The 12578-nt window shown below is 39.2% G+C and overlaps 1 protein-coding gene across 7 annotated transcripts in view; it reads left to right on the plus strand.

Annotated features, from left to right (window-relative positions):
- The window catches only part of ROS1 (ROS proto-oncogene 1, receptor tyrosine kinase), a 168288-nt gene that overhangs the window by 869 nt on the left and 154841 nt on the right, over positions 1 to 12578 (plus strand). For all 7 annotated transcript variants that reach the window (XR_016234524.1, XM_089333731.1, XM_089333732.1 and 4 more), the window contains exons 2-3: positions 8139 to 8183; positions 10708 to 10767. Coding sequence is in view for 6 of the 7 variants with exons in the window: in XM_089333731.1 (XP_089189857.1) it covers positions 8139 to 8183; positions 10708 to 10767 (105 nt within the window). In the remaining variant the exon portion in view is untranslated. The remainder of the gene's footprint in view (positions 1 to 8138; positions 8184 to 10707; positions 10768 to 12578) is intronic.

The following is a 12578-nucleotide window of genomic DNA, read 5'->3' on the forward strand; positions in this document are numbered from 1 at the left end:
TAAGAAAACATAAATTATTTTTTCTGAAGTAGTTTAGGAGTACTGACATTTGCAGATAAGGCTGAGTATAGATTGTTTTTTGCGGGTGGCAAGGGATTGTGTGGAGACTGGGTAAAGAAAGCTTAAATGAAATCAATAATGCACCCTTAAAAAATTCAATTTCAAATATTTTATTGCAAAATCCTTCCTATTTGTCTGAAAACATGAAATAGGTTTGGCCATGGAGTAATGCCTTCTAGTTCCAGACTAAAAGTGATATTTATATTGCAGATGGGTTATTGTGTAGGGAGCTGAATGACCAAGGAAGCAAACACAGATGCCATGTAAAACAATTTGTTTTAAAAGAAAGAATTACGTGTAAATTTCATATTTCTACTGGGTTCTTATAATTTTAATTGATTTTTAAAATGTTATTTTTTCTCATTTATGATTGTCATTATATATATTATTAATATTATATCTTCTCTGTTGTGATTTAGTTATGCTTAAAGCAGTCACTAAATCAAGTTCAAAAGCCAAATACTCTTCGTCTAGGGAAAGATGTACTGTTTCTGTCTAAAGACAAAGGAAATAGTAGCATAATGGTACCATCTATATTTACATGTTTTAAAACAATGGAAATACCAAATGTAGCAGTTATTATTATGTTAAAGCATTAAACATAGAATTTTGTGGTAGCTCAAAGAAGAAACTTGTGCTACACACTTTTGGTTTGATGTAAACTATAGTTAAAACACTGCTTATGCTTACTACAGAGAGTAGTATCTTTAAGTAGTTTCATATTTTATATAAAACCATGCTGAAGAATTATATGTAGAATTATATGTTGGTTTAACCTATACTTGTATGCTTTAAGTTTTTTAGAGTTGTAATCTAAGATAATTTTTAATTTTTTATAATTATAAGAACATATTTATTGTAAAAGACAAAGAAAAAATAGAGAAGCATAAAGAGGAAAAAAAAGCCCCTTAAATTTCACCACTATTAAACTTTGATTGTATTTACTTTTTTTTTTCCTCAAGTTTTGCCACAGTTGTGCACTCAGCTTTTCTATTTCACATTATATTGTGAGTGCCCTCCTTGGCGATAAAGTTTTTTGGAAACAGGATCTTTACTAGCTTTAGAGTGTTCGACCATGATTTGTTAATTTCCCTACTGTTGAAACTGATTTTGATGGTTCACAATATCAAAACCTTTATTTTATTAAAGTTTTATTTCTTTTCATCTTTTTGTGTGGGTTCCTTAACTTCAGAGTTTGGCATTAGGAGTAGACAATTTGTTCCTTGGCTGAGCTGCCTTCCGTTTGCCACCTCCAGAGCAGAGTACAGTTGACTGCAAAAGAGACATGTTCTGCCAATTTGAGTTTAGTAAATGTTCCCCATCAGGGCCTCCCACGTGGGGCCCAGAGGGCTGAACGTGAGAGTTGCATGAACAATCAAATGTAGCCATGGATCAGGGGAGACGAGCCACCATGTACCAGAGTTATTGGATTTGCTGTGCCATCCTTTTTAGCGTGGACATTTGCTGTGAAGGTCATCTTGGGTTTCACTGGCTGATTCTTGATATTGAGAATTTTTTTTCTTTAAAAAAATGAGAGAGTATTGCTGTACAAAAGAATGTTAGAATTTCTGGCCAAAAATTCATGTAGTACCATGCTCAATTGTAATTTACCTTAATAGAGTGATTTGCATGTATTAAATGACTTAGTATTTCTCAAGTCTATATATGTCATGTTCTACAGAAACAAACAAACAAAATAACAACTGTGTTTCGGGGCACTAGTCTTGTGAGAACTTTTATGAAAGAAGATTCATGGTCAAATAATTTATAGAAGTACATTTTGCTAAACTGTAACTTCTTTTTGTAGATCCGCAGGACACAATAAATCGTAAAGACTATGTTTAATCACAATTTTCTGATCTGGCAAGAAAATTCCTCTTTTTTGAGTGACAAATCTCAAGAGTTGAGGAACTAGTCTTGAGAAATGCTCAGTTAGAAGTATCAGTTTGAATCAGTAAATTTTCCTGGGTATCTCTGTGGTTGATGTAAGTGGGAATACAAAATAATTAAATTAAGTGATTGATTTCCTAAAGGAAGTTACTACATGTTGAAATGTAAAGATTTCTGTTACTAGACAGTTAAAAGCTGTTGCAAATATGATGTATTATAGTTTCTACAGTAGTAAAGGATGATGACTATGCAGTTTTTCTTTGATATGCATCTAAAATTCCAAAGGAATCAACCAAATAGCAACTGAATAGGGTTCAGAAAATTGTCTTGTTTTTTAAACAGCTGATGTATAAACATTAATACCTTTCTTGTATTTCAATATGTAACATTAGAAAAGACTATTGCACTAAACCATAATCCATAAAATTCTATCACTGACCCAGAAAGTAGCACAATTTGTATTGCTATAGGTGTGGACTGGCCAGTAAAACAGAATATGGGTACAATACAGAAATAAAACCATGTACATAAGAAAGACTATGCAAACTGACAGGGCATATCCATTTAGAAGAAAAAAATAAGTCCCTTCCTGACTGCCAGATTAAAAAAATGCTAGGAGGCATTACAGAAAAGTGCGATTTAATCTGACGGTTGATATACAATGTAATACTTTATCCATTTTAGTATTTTTTTTGTTCTAGTACCATTGGTTGAACTCTGTAATTAACACACAATTATTCTTAGGTGTTTAAATTTTAACTGAAAAGTGATCCCTGTTAGGAATTTGGACAACATTATGCTGAGTGAAATAAGCCAATCCCAAAGGGACAAATACCACTTGTTCTCCCTGATAGGTGACAACTAACTGAGCACCAAAAAGGAAACCTGTTAAAGTGAAATGAACACTATGAGAAACAGTGACTTGATCAGCCCTCACCCTGACTGTTGATGAGCAACTTAATATGTTTTCCCTCTTAGTATTTTTTTTGTTTGTTCTACTTAATACTTTTGGTTGAATACTGAAATCAATACACAGTTATTCTTAAGTGTTGAAACTTAACTGAAAAGTGATCGCTGTTAAATATAAGAGTGGGAATAAGAGAGGGAAGAGATGTGCAATTCGGGACATGCTCAAGCTGACTTACCTCAAACGGTAGAGTTAGAAACATACCAGGGGATTCAAATTCAATCCCATCAAGGTGGCATGTACCAATGCCATCTCACTAGTCCCAGTGATCAATTTTCTGTTCACAATTGATTATAATGATAGGACTAAGAACCAAAGGGATCACATACACAAGAATAGTGTCTGCAAATACTAGCTGATAGAATCAAAAAGGGAGAGAATGATCCAACATGGGAAGTGAGATACACAGCAGACCCATAGAGTGGCAGATGTCCTAAACAGCACTCTGGCCTCAGAATCAGCCCTTAAGGCATGTGGATCTGGCTGAAAAGCCCATGAGAATATTTCAGGCATGGAAAGCCAAGACACTCTGGGGGGAAAAAAAAAAACCTAAATGAAAGATCTTCGCGAGTGAGATCCCAGTGGAAAGAACAGGTCATCAAAGTAGGAGGTACCTTTCTCTGAAGGGAGGAGAGAACTTCCACTTTGACCATGGCCTTGTCTAAATATGATCAGAGTCGGTGAACTCAGGGGGCTTCCATAGCCTTGGCAGCTCATGACAAGAGCCTAGGGTGATTACTGATGCCGTAAACAAGAGTGTCAATTTGTTAAGTCAACAACAGGAGTCACTGTGCACTTACTCCTCATGTAGGATCTTTGTCCTTAGTGTGCTGTACATTGAGATTTAATGCTATAACTAGTACTCAAGCAGTATTTTTCACTTTATGTTTCTGTGTGGGAGCAAACTGTTGAAATCCTTACTTAATGTATGCTAAACTGATCTTCTGTATATAAAGAGAATTGAAAATGAATCTTGATGTGAATGGAAGGGGAGAGGGAGTGGGAAATTAGACTGTTGCGGGTGGGAGGGACGTTATGGGGGGGAAGCCATTGTAATTCATAAGCTGTACTTTGGAAATTTATATTCATTAAATAAAAATTAAAAAAATAAATATAAACAAACACCAAAAAACAAAATGAAGCAAGAGTTTGTCCCATATGAATACTGGAAGAAATTAGGGGTGAATGTTTCTATGATCTTGGAGTCTGACTGCTTTATGTATTCTGATTTAAAAATCTGGACTCCCTTAAAGAAATTTGATAACATAGGGACTTCCAAAAGCTTATGGGAATATGGAATTAAAAGATATGTTTGCTTTGGTGTTAAAAATTTTTGAAACTCATGTAGTTTTTCATAATACGCATTTCCTAGACTATTTGATAACTCCTCATACTTGGAAACTTAAGCTGTTATGACAATAAACAGAACACAATAAAAACAAACCCTCATAGTTGAAAAAATTGTTACTTGTGATAAAATTTTATCAACTCTACTTTACATAAAGGCATGTAAAATAAGTTTAGAACATGAATAGCCATTTAAAAATATACAGATGATTGAAGAGTGGGTGATATTTAACTTCATAGCAACCAGAAAATTGCAAATTAAAACTTAATTTCCTATTTCTTATCATATTGGCAAAGATAAAAAATTTATGATTTAAGTAAGTGGCATTTTCATTTCTGTGTTGTTGGTTGGCAGGTAAACTGATAGATTTCCAGAAAATGACGAGTCAATAAATACAATATGTTCTCCCTTATCTGTGGTAACTAATAGAATACCTAAAAGGTAATCTTTAGGAATGAAATTGACACTTTGAGATGTGATGATTTTTAACAGCCCTGTCTTGACTCTTGAGAAGCAGTTTTTTTTTTTTTCTTCACGCTGTTTGTTGAACTCTTTACTTAGTGTGGGGTTAATTTTGTGAGTATAAGTGAACTGAAAACAGATCTTTGTAAAAAATAAGAATGGGAATAGGAGAGGGAGGAGGAAGAAGGGTGGGAGCATGGGCAGGAGGAAGGGCAGGGTAGGAAGTATCACTATGTTCCTGACTCTGTATATATGAAATACATTAAATTTGTATACCTTAAATAAAAATTTTAAAAAATAAAAATTAAATTTAAAAGGGAAAATATACTTGTAACTCTATATATCAAGAAGTTTAACTGAGATCATTACATAACTAACCAAAAGTATGCCTGCAAAATACTGTCTACAAGTTTGCACATAATACTATAGATTTCTAAGTGCCTGCACTGTACTATAATAATTAATACATTAGATGAGTCCTAGTGTTGTGGCATAGTGCATAAAACAACTGGCAACACCAGTATCCCGTATGGGTGCAGGTTTGAAAATCTGCTGCCCAACTTCTGATCCAGCTCCCTGTTAATGTACCTGGAAAAGCAGTGGAAGATGACTCAAGTGCCTGGGACTCTGCAACCCTGAGAGACCTGTAAGTGGCTCCTGGCTCCTGGCGTCAGCCTGGTCCAGCCCCAGTCATTGCAACCATTTGGGGAGTGAACAAGTGGATGGAAGATCTCTCTCTCTCTCTGTAACTCTGCCCTTCAAATAAATAAATAAAGCTGAAAAAGTTAATACATATTTAATTGGATACTCACAGAACCCTATGAATGAAATATTACTTAAGTGTCAGATGACAATACTAAACTTATATATTTTAAAATTTTTATTTATTTTCATTTTATTTGAATGGCAGGCAGACAGACAAAGAAAGATCTTCCATTGCTGATTCCTTTCCCAAATGCTTGAAACAGTGGTGAGTTTGGGCCAAGCCAAAGCTAGGAAGCTGGAATTCAACCCAGGTTCCCTATGTGGGAGGCAGAGATCCAAGTCCTTGGACCATAACTTGCTGCCTTCCTGCATGCACATTCTTAGGGAGTGGGGATCAGAAGTAGAGCTTGGGACCTGAAGCCAGGTGCTCCAATATGGGATGTGAGTGCCCAACACTCACTGTGAGAATGCTAACTTTAGACTGCACAGGTAATTAAAAAAATAATACACTAGGAGCCAGTATTATCCTGGTATGTGGGACAAAAAAAAGATCATTCTGCTCTCCCCTATTTATTAGAATAGGAAATAAAGAATAAGATTGATTTTGGTTGAGATGGGTCAGATTTGAAAGCTGGTGCCAAGAACCAGGTTTTAGGTTATGAGATTCTAATACCTTAGATTGGGTTTTACCTATGAAGAGACCAATGGAGCTTAGGTAGATAGGTGGGGATCCTAAAGGCCTAAATGAAAATGTGAACTCAATTAAGGGCACAGGCTCTGGAGGGAATCTCTCCACCTTCTTCAAATCCTGACATGGGCAGTTAACTTCCCCATGCCTCATCTAAAAAATGGAGCTAATAATGATGCCTATTTTATAGGATTGTTGAGGTGATTGAATGAATTTTAGAGTAGAACACCTTTTAAGAATGACTGGAACATAGGAATAATTCAACACATGTTAGTTTGTAAGGTTGTACAGGAGGAGAGTGGAGAATGAGTAGAGATTAGGGAAGGTTGTTTGCAGAATCAGCTTCATCAGAAACCCATAGATTTGACTCTGAGGCTACTTTTCCCAGGACCACTTGATAGGCTTAATTTAATCTTCAGAAATCCAACAGCAGGAGTCATGACTGTTACAATGTGACTTTATGGACAGCAAGAAACCTCTCTGTTGTCCTATTTAGCGTGGGACGCATAAACTGCCTAGAATTTTTGCTTTTATGAGCTAACAGAGTTTTGAAGAGATAGTAAAAAATTCTATTATGAACTCATTATCTTCCATCTGATTTTGCACAACTGATTTAATCATGTGAAGGGAGGTCACAGCTTCATTTTGAAGAAAGTCATGTAAGCAGAGTACTATTAAGCACTTAGTTGCATAAAATTAATCTAAAATATATAGTTCTTACTCCTTATTACCAAAAAACAAAGCCATTTAAGCATGCTTTGCCTTTCCTTACAAATATAAGTGGTTTGGGAATGGAGTTTAGAGGAAACTTCAGTCACATATTATATGGGAATTTCAGAAAAGAAAACATTAGTTCTTTGATTCATACTCCTGATTATTTCTTATGTAAACCCCTATAGTGCCAGATCATTGATTGATGCTTCTAAGGAATTCTGGAGCATTCCAAAGTGGAAGACTACTGTAAATTTATGGGATTATTCTTCCAATATATATTTATTTCACCCATCAGGCATTGTTCTAGGTACTAGGTATAGAGTGAAGAGCAAAATGGATGGAATGAAGGAGAGGGTGTGATGAGCTTGGTCATGGAAAGTCTTCTCTCTCCCCTCTGAAAGCATGGGGTGTGCAGAGGCCACAGAGGGTGCTTAAAACACCTCCTGACCTTGCTTTGGATTTTCTGCTGTCTCTGGGAATTTATCTTGGTTGGAGTAATGGGTCAGCCAAGGACAGACGCTGTGTCCCTTGCTGTATTAATCCCTTCTTCAATTCAGTGGTTCAAGTTCAGCAAGTCTTTAAGGGGGAGGTTCTGATCATCACCAACCACAGTTATTAGAAATATTCACTGAGTTTTCCAATCAGAGGAGCACATGATCTGTGAAAATTAGATCACATCCATATGACACTATATGGGCAGTTCACTGACTATTAAAGGTCGGAATTGCTATCCTTTGTAAACCCTCTTGTTTAGGAAGGAGGATAAGCAAGTAATGAACCTGGAGAGAATGAGCAAAATTTTTTCCCATTTCTTTCACTTTCCTCAGCACAGTAAAGTTCTTAAAATTTGTGAATATGTGAGAAATAGAGTACTTGTATATTTTATTATATATGACATTCTGAATTTGTGTTTCCCTCCCTGTTCTTAATGAGTAACTTTACAAAAGAAAACTGAACTCATAGTCTAACCCAGGAATGCTTTGCCTTGATTGACTGACTAAAGCCACGGGTTTGTTTAACCTTGTGAGACTTTCCTTTGTTCTTAACCACTCTTATAGCTGCCGTACAGAGTCTAGCTCTGTAATGTCTGCAGAATTCTTACAGCATTACATCTGTAATTTGTACAAGCATTTTGTCTGGTTTTCTGATGGATTTAATAACTTGATGACATTTGGCTCCTTACTTTACAGTTAGAAAACATGAGGAGGCAACACTAGTCCAGGAAGCTTAAAAAAAAAAGATGTGATGATTACGCTGAAGCCAATATTGACAGCCGGTGTTTACTGCTTTCTTCTTCATTTCAGGGTCGGCAGCTTGATATTGGCACACCATACAATCTGAGTGAGCTGGTGAGTAATTGCAACCACTGTCAAGAAATCTGCAGTGTTTATATTGAAAAAAGGAGGCTGATGGTCAGGTTTTATTACAACAAGAATGATTGCTACGTGAAAATTTCATTTGTCCCTTTTAGAAGAAGCTTAATCAAAAACAGGGAAAAGCATGATTTATATAATTATTTAAAAATGAAGTGGGAAGCAGAAATAGCACAGGACTAATTTAAGTTCATAATTTTGATTCGACATGCCTGTGTGGTCTTGGGCAGATTACTCGGTATTTTTGAGAACTGATTTTACTGTGTATCTGAATGGGTGGGGCTAGATATCCTCCAATGTTTCCTCTAACAGTGACATTTTATGGTTGTATTACTTTTCTGTACATGATACATTTATTCTACAAGTGTTTAGTGACTCAAGGTATAAGTATGAACCAGTCACCATGCTAGACCTTAGAGATTTTTATTTTAAAGGTTCATTTTATTTATTTGAAAGAGTCACAGAGGTAGACACAGAGAGAGGTCTTCCATCCACTGGTTCACTTCCCAAATGGCCTCAATGGCCAGAGCTGAGATGATCTGAAGCCAAGAGCCTCTTCTGGATCTCCCACATGGGTGCATCAGAAGTGGAGCAGCCGGGACTCAAACTGGTGTCCATATCGGATACTGGTGCTACTGGCCAGGGCTTTAACCTGCTGTGCCACAGTGCTGGCCCCTAGGCTTTAGAGCAAAGAAAAAAGGATAGGAACTGGGAAGAAAGTCAAGAGGTCCAGATGTCACTGTGGCATGGGCAAGGCATGGCTTACACAGTCGTAGGCACAGACTGTGGGGAGCAATCCGGACTAGACTGAGTTACTGGAATTAAGACTTATTCTATGCATCTGCTCTCCCACAATATGGCACTGGGAGAGGAGTAAACAGCTTCTACCCAGCTGCCTCTCACCAACTTGACAAGCTGCAGGAGCTGCTCCTGATTGGAGGAGAGCGGCGTGCTCGGCGTGTGGGCAGCCGAGTTGGGATTGGCGGAGGAGGACTATAAAGGAGGAGAGAGACGGCATGCACCAGGAACATCTATGAGGAACATCTAAGGGGAACATCTGAGGGAACACCTGTGCAGCCCCTGAGACGAGCCGGCCGGTGGTGTGCCGCTCCCCTGCGGAAGTGGGGAATGTGGCCAGGGGGAACCGCCCTTCCACGGAGGTGGAAGGGATAGTAGCCAACCCGGGAAGAACCAGCAGCAAACCCGGGGAGGGCCGAGCAGACGAAAGAACAGCGCAGGGTCCTGTGTCGTTCCTCCACGAAGAGGGGGAGCGACACAGACAAACCAGGTAGGGTAAGGAGGAAAGTGTGGAATCTGCCCAGTAGGAGGTGAGGGCAGCCTTGGGGAACTTACAGGCTGGGGTGGGCTGAATTGTGCTAGAAGGCGGCAGACTTCCCAAACTATCTTCCTAGTTAGATTTTGATGAGATGATTCCCCAGATCTGAGTTTCACTTGTTGTGTGAGGATATTGTTAATGCCATGTTGTCCTGGACTTTACCTTGTGGTCCATCACCCAGACAGGACAGTGTGTTTCCTGAAGATTGGGAATTCTCTGGGTTCTAGCCCTCCCACTCCAGGATTGACTCTGTCCAGCAGCCCTGCGCTTCTGCAGTGAACCACAACCAACTTGGCAGAGAAGATAACCCTGCAAAAGATCTCAAAGATCCTTTGGAGGTCTCAGCCTTGTTCTTAGGTTTCTGTTTCTAAAGCACCAGGTGAGAGGTGGATGTGTGGTGTAGCAGCTGACACTGCCGGGGACACCAAAATTCCCATTTCTGGGTTCCTCTGTTCAAATCCTGGCTCCGCCTCTGATTCCAGCTTACTGCTAACGGGCATGCTGAAAGGCAGCAGGTGATGGCTCAAGGATTGGGTCCCTGCCTCTCGTATGGAAGACTTGAATGAGTTCCAGGCTTCTGGCTTCAGCCTGATCCAGCCCTAGCTTTTGTGGAGTTAACCATTTGGGGAGTTAACCAACCAATGGGAGATCTCTCTCTGTCTCTTTCTCTCTCTCTGCCTTTATTATTGTCCCTCCCCCACCCCCAGTGTTATTTGTTTATTTGAAAGGTAAAGTGATGGGGGTGGGGAGACAGAGAGACAGAGAGATTTCTATTTACTGATTCACTCCCTAAATGGCCAGGAACTTCATCCTGGCATCCTGGCAGTGGCTAAGCACTTGGGCCATCCTCTGCTATCTTCCAGGCGCATTAGCAAAAAGCTGGATTGGAAGCAGAGTATCTGAGACTTGAACTGACACTTAATATGGGATGTCAGCATTGCTAGTAGCAGCCCAACCTGCTGTGCCACAATGCTGGCCTTACTCTCTCTGCCTTTCAAACAAATAAAAAAGAAAGTTTAAAAAAGAACATGCAGATATTAAATGAACAGTAAGAGAATAGTAAACCAGTAATAAAACTGCAGGTGATTTTTTGTTACTATATTACATTTTGGGGGGATAATAAAGTCACATTTCTTCTTTCACCAATGTATTACTATCTTGCAGTGTATCCAAGGATGTCATTTTTGGAACTCTGCAGATCAGGAAAACTGTGCTTTAAAGTGTGTAAGTACTAATTATATTTCTTTTTTTAAAGATTTATTGATTTATTTGAAAGTCAGTGTTATACAGAAAGAGAAGGAGAGAGAGAGAGAGAGAGAGAGAGAGAGAGTGAGAGAGGTCTTCCATCCACTGGTTCACTGCCCAGTTGGCTGCAACGGCCAGAGCTGTGCCTGTCTGAAGCCAGGAGCTAGGAGATCTCCCATATGGGTGCAGAGGCCCAAGGACTTGGGCTATCTTCCGCTGCTATTCCAGGCCATAGCAGAGAGCTGGACTGGAAGCAGAGCAGCCAGGACTCGAACTGGCACCCATATGGGATGCTGGCACTACAGGTGGTGGCTTTACCCGCTACTCCCTTTATTTTTGTTTTGGTACTGGTGTTTCTGCCAAAGACAAGTTACCTAAGGATTCCCATTTCCATTGGTTCAACTAATTTGCTAGACCCTAAAGAAAAAATACCACAGCTTGAGTAATTAGTAATGGAAAAGAAACTGAGACCAACATTATTAATGCAATAGGAAACCAGGGAAGGTTGATGCAAACCATGGAACCTTGCGGTGCCCAGTTGTTCCAAAAGTAAATGGCCTTTTAATAGAATATTAGGTATTTATTAAGTTTCCTAGTTCTGTGCTTCTCAAATTTTAATGTGCAATTGTCTGGGATCTTGTGAAAATGCAGGTTCTGATTCATTAGGTCTTGAGTGGGGCCTGAGACTCTGTACTTGTAACAAACTTCTGGGTGGTGAGATGTTGTTGGTCCCCAGACCACACTGGATAGCAGAACCCTATGTCATGTTCAAAGTTTCTTTGCAGGAAATTTAGTGGCAGTCTAATTCAGAGGTCACAGACATGTGGGTTACTCCACTTGGGATGCCCACATCCCATCCCTGAGTACCTGGGTTCGAGTCTCTGATTTGTTCTCCATTCCAAGTTAAAACTAATTGGCAGGTCTAAGTCATTGAGTCCTTGCCACTCATATGAGATCTGGATTGAGTTCCAGGCTCCTGATTTCGGCTTGAGTCAGCTCTGACTGTTGTGGGCTTGTTGGGAAGTGAACCAGCACATGGGAGACCTCTGTCTGTCTTTTTCTGTTGCTCTGTCTGCCTTTCAAGTAAATAAAATAAATCAAAGTGGGGTATAGGACAGGCATTTTGTGTAACAGTTAAGTTCCCAGCTCTGGCTGTTGTGGACATTAGGGAAGTGAACCAGATGATGGGAGCTCTCTCTTTGTCTCTCTCTATCTCTATATATACTCTCTCAGTATCTCTCTCTCTCTCTCTCTGCTTTTACATAAACAAAAATGTCAAATGTATGTTCCTTTGTTCAGATTGATCAAGTCAGATTTAAATTTTGACACTTGTCTTCTCTTTTATAACATATCCTCAAAGGCCTCTTTTTTTTTTTTAAGGACTTTATTTATTTGAGAGGTAGAGTTACACACACGGAGAGAGGGAGAGACAGAGAGAAAGTTCTTCCATCCTCTGAATCACTCCCCAAATGGCTTCAATGGCTGGAGCTGAGCTGATCTGAAGCCAGGAGCCAGGAGCTTCTTTCAGACCCCCCACATGGATGCAGGGGTCCAAGCACTTGGGCCATCTACTGCTTTCCCAGGCCAGAGCTGAGAGCTGGATTGGAAGAGGAGCAGCCGAGACACGAACTGGTGCCCATATGAAATGCCAGCACTGCAGGCAGATTCTTAACCTACTACACCACAGTGCTGGCCCCAGCTCTTTTTCTTTCTTTCTTTTTATTTATTTTATTTTATTTTTTGGCAGGCAGAGTGGACAATGAGAGAGAGAGCGAGAAAGGTCTTCCTTT

This window comes from Oryctolagus cuniculus, chromosome 5, assembly GCF_051225735.1.
Source record: "Oryctolagus cuniculus isolate XC-2025 breed Fujian yellow rabbit chromosome 5, ASM5122573v1, whole genome shotgun sequence".
Lineage (NCBI taxonomy): Eukaryota > Metazoa > Chordata > Mammalia > Lagomorpha > Leporidae > Oryctolagus > Oryctolagus cuniculus.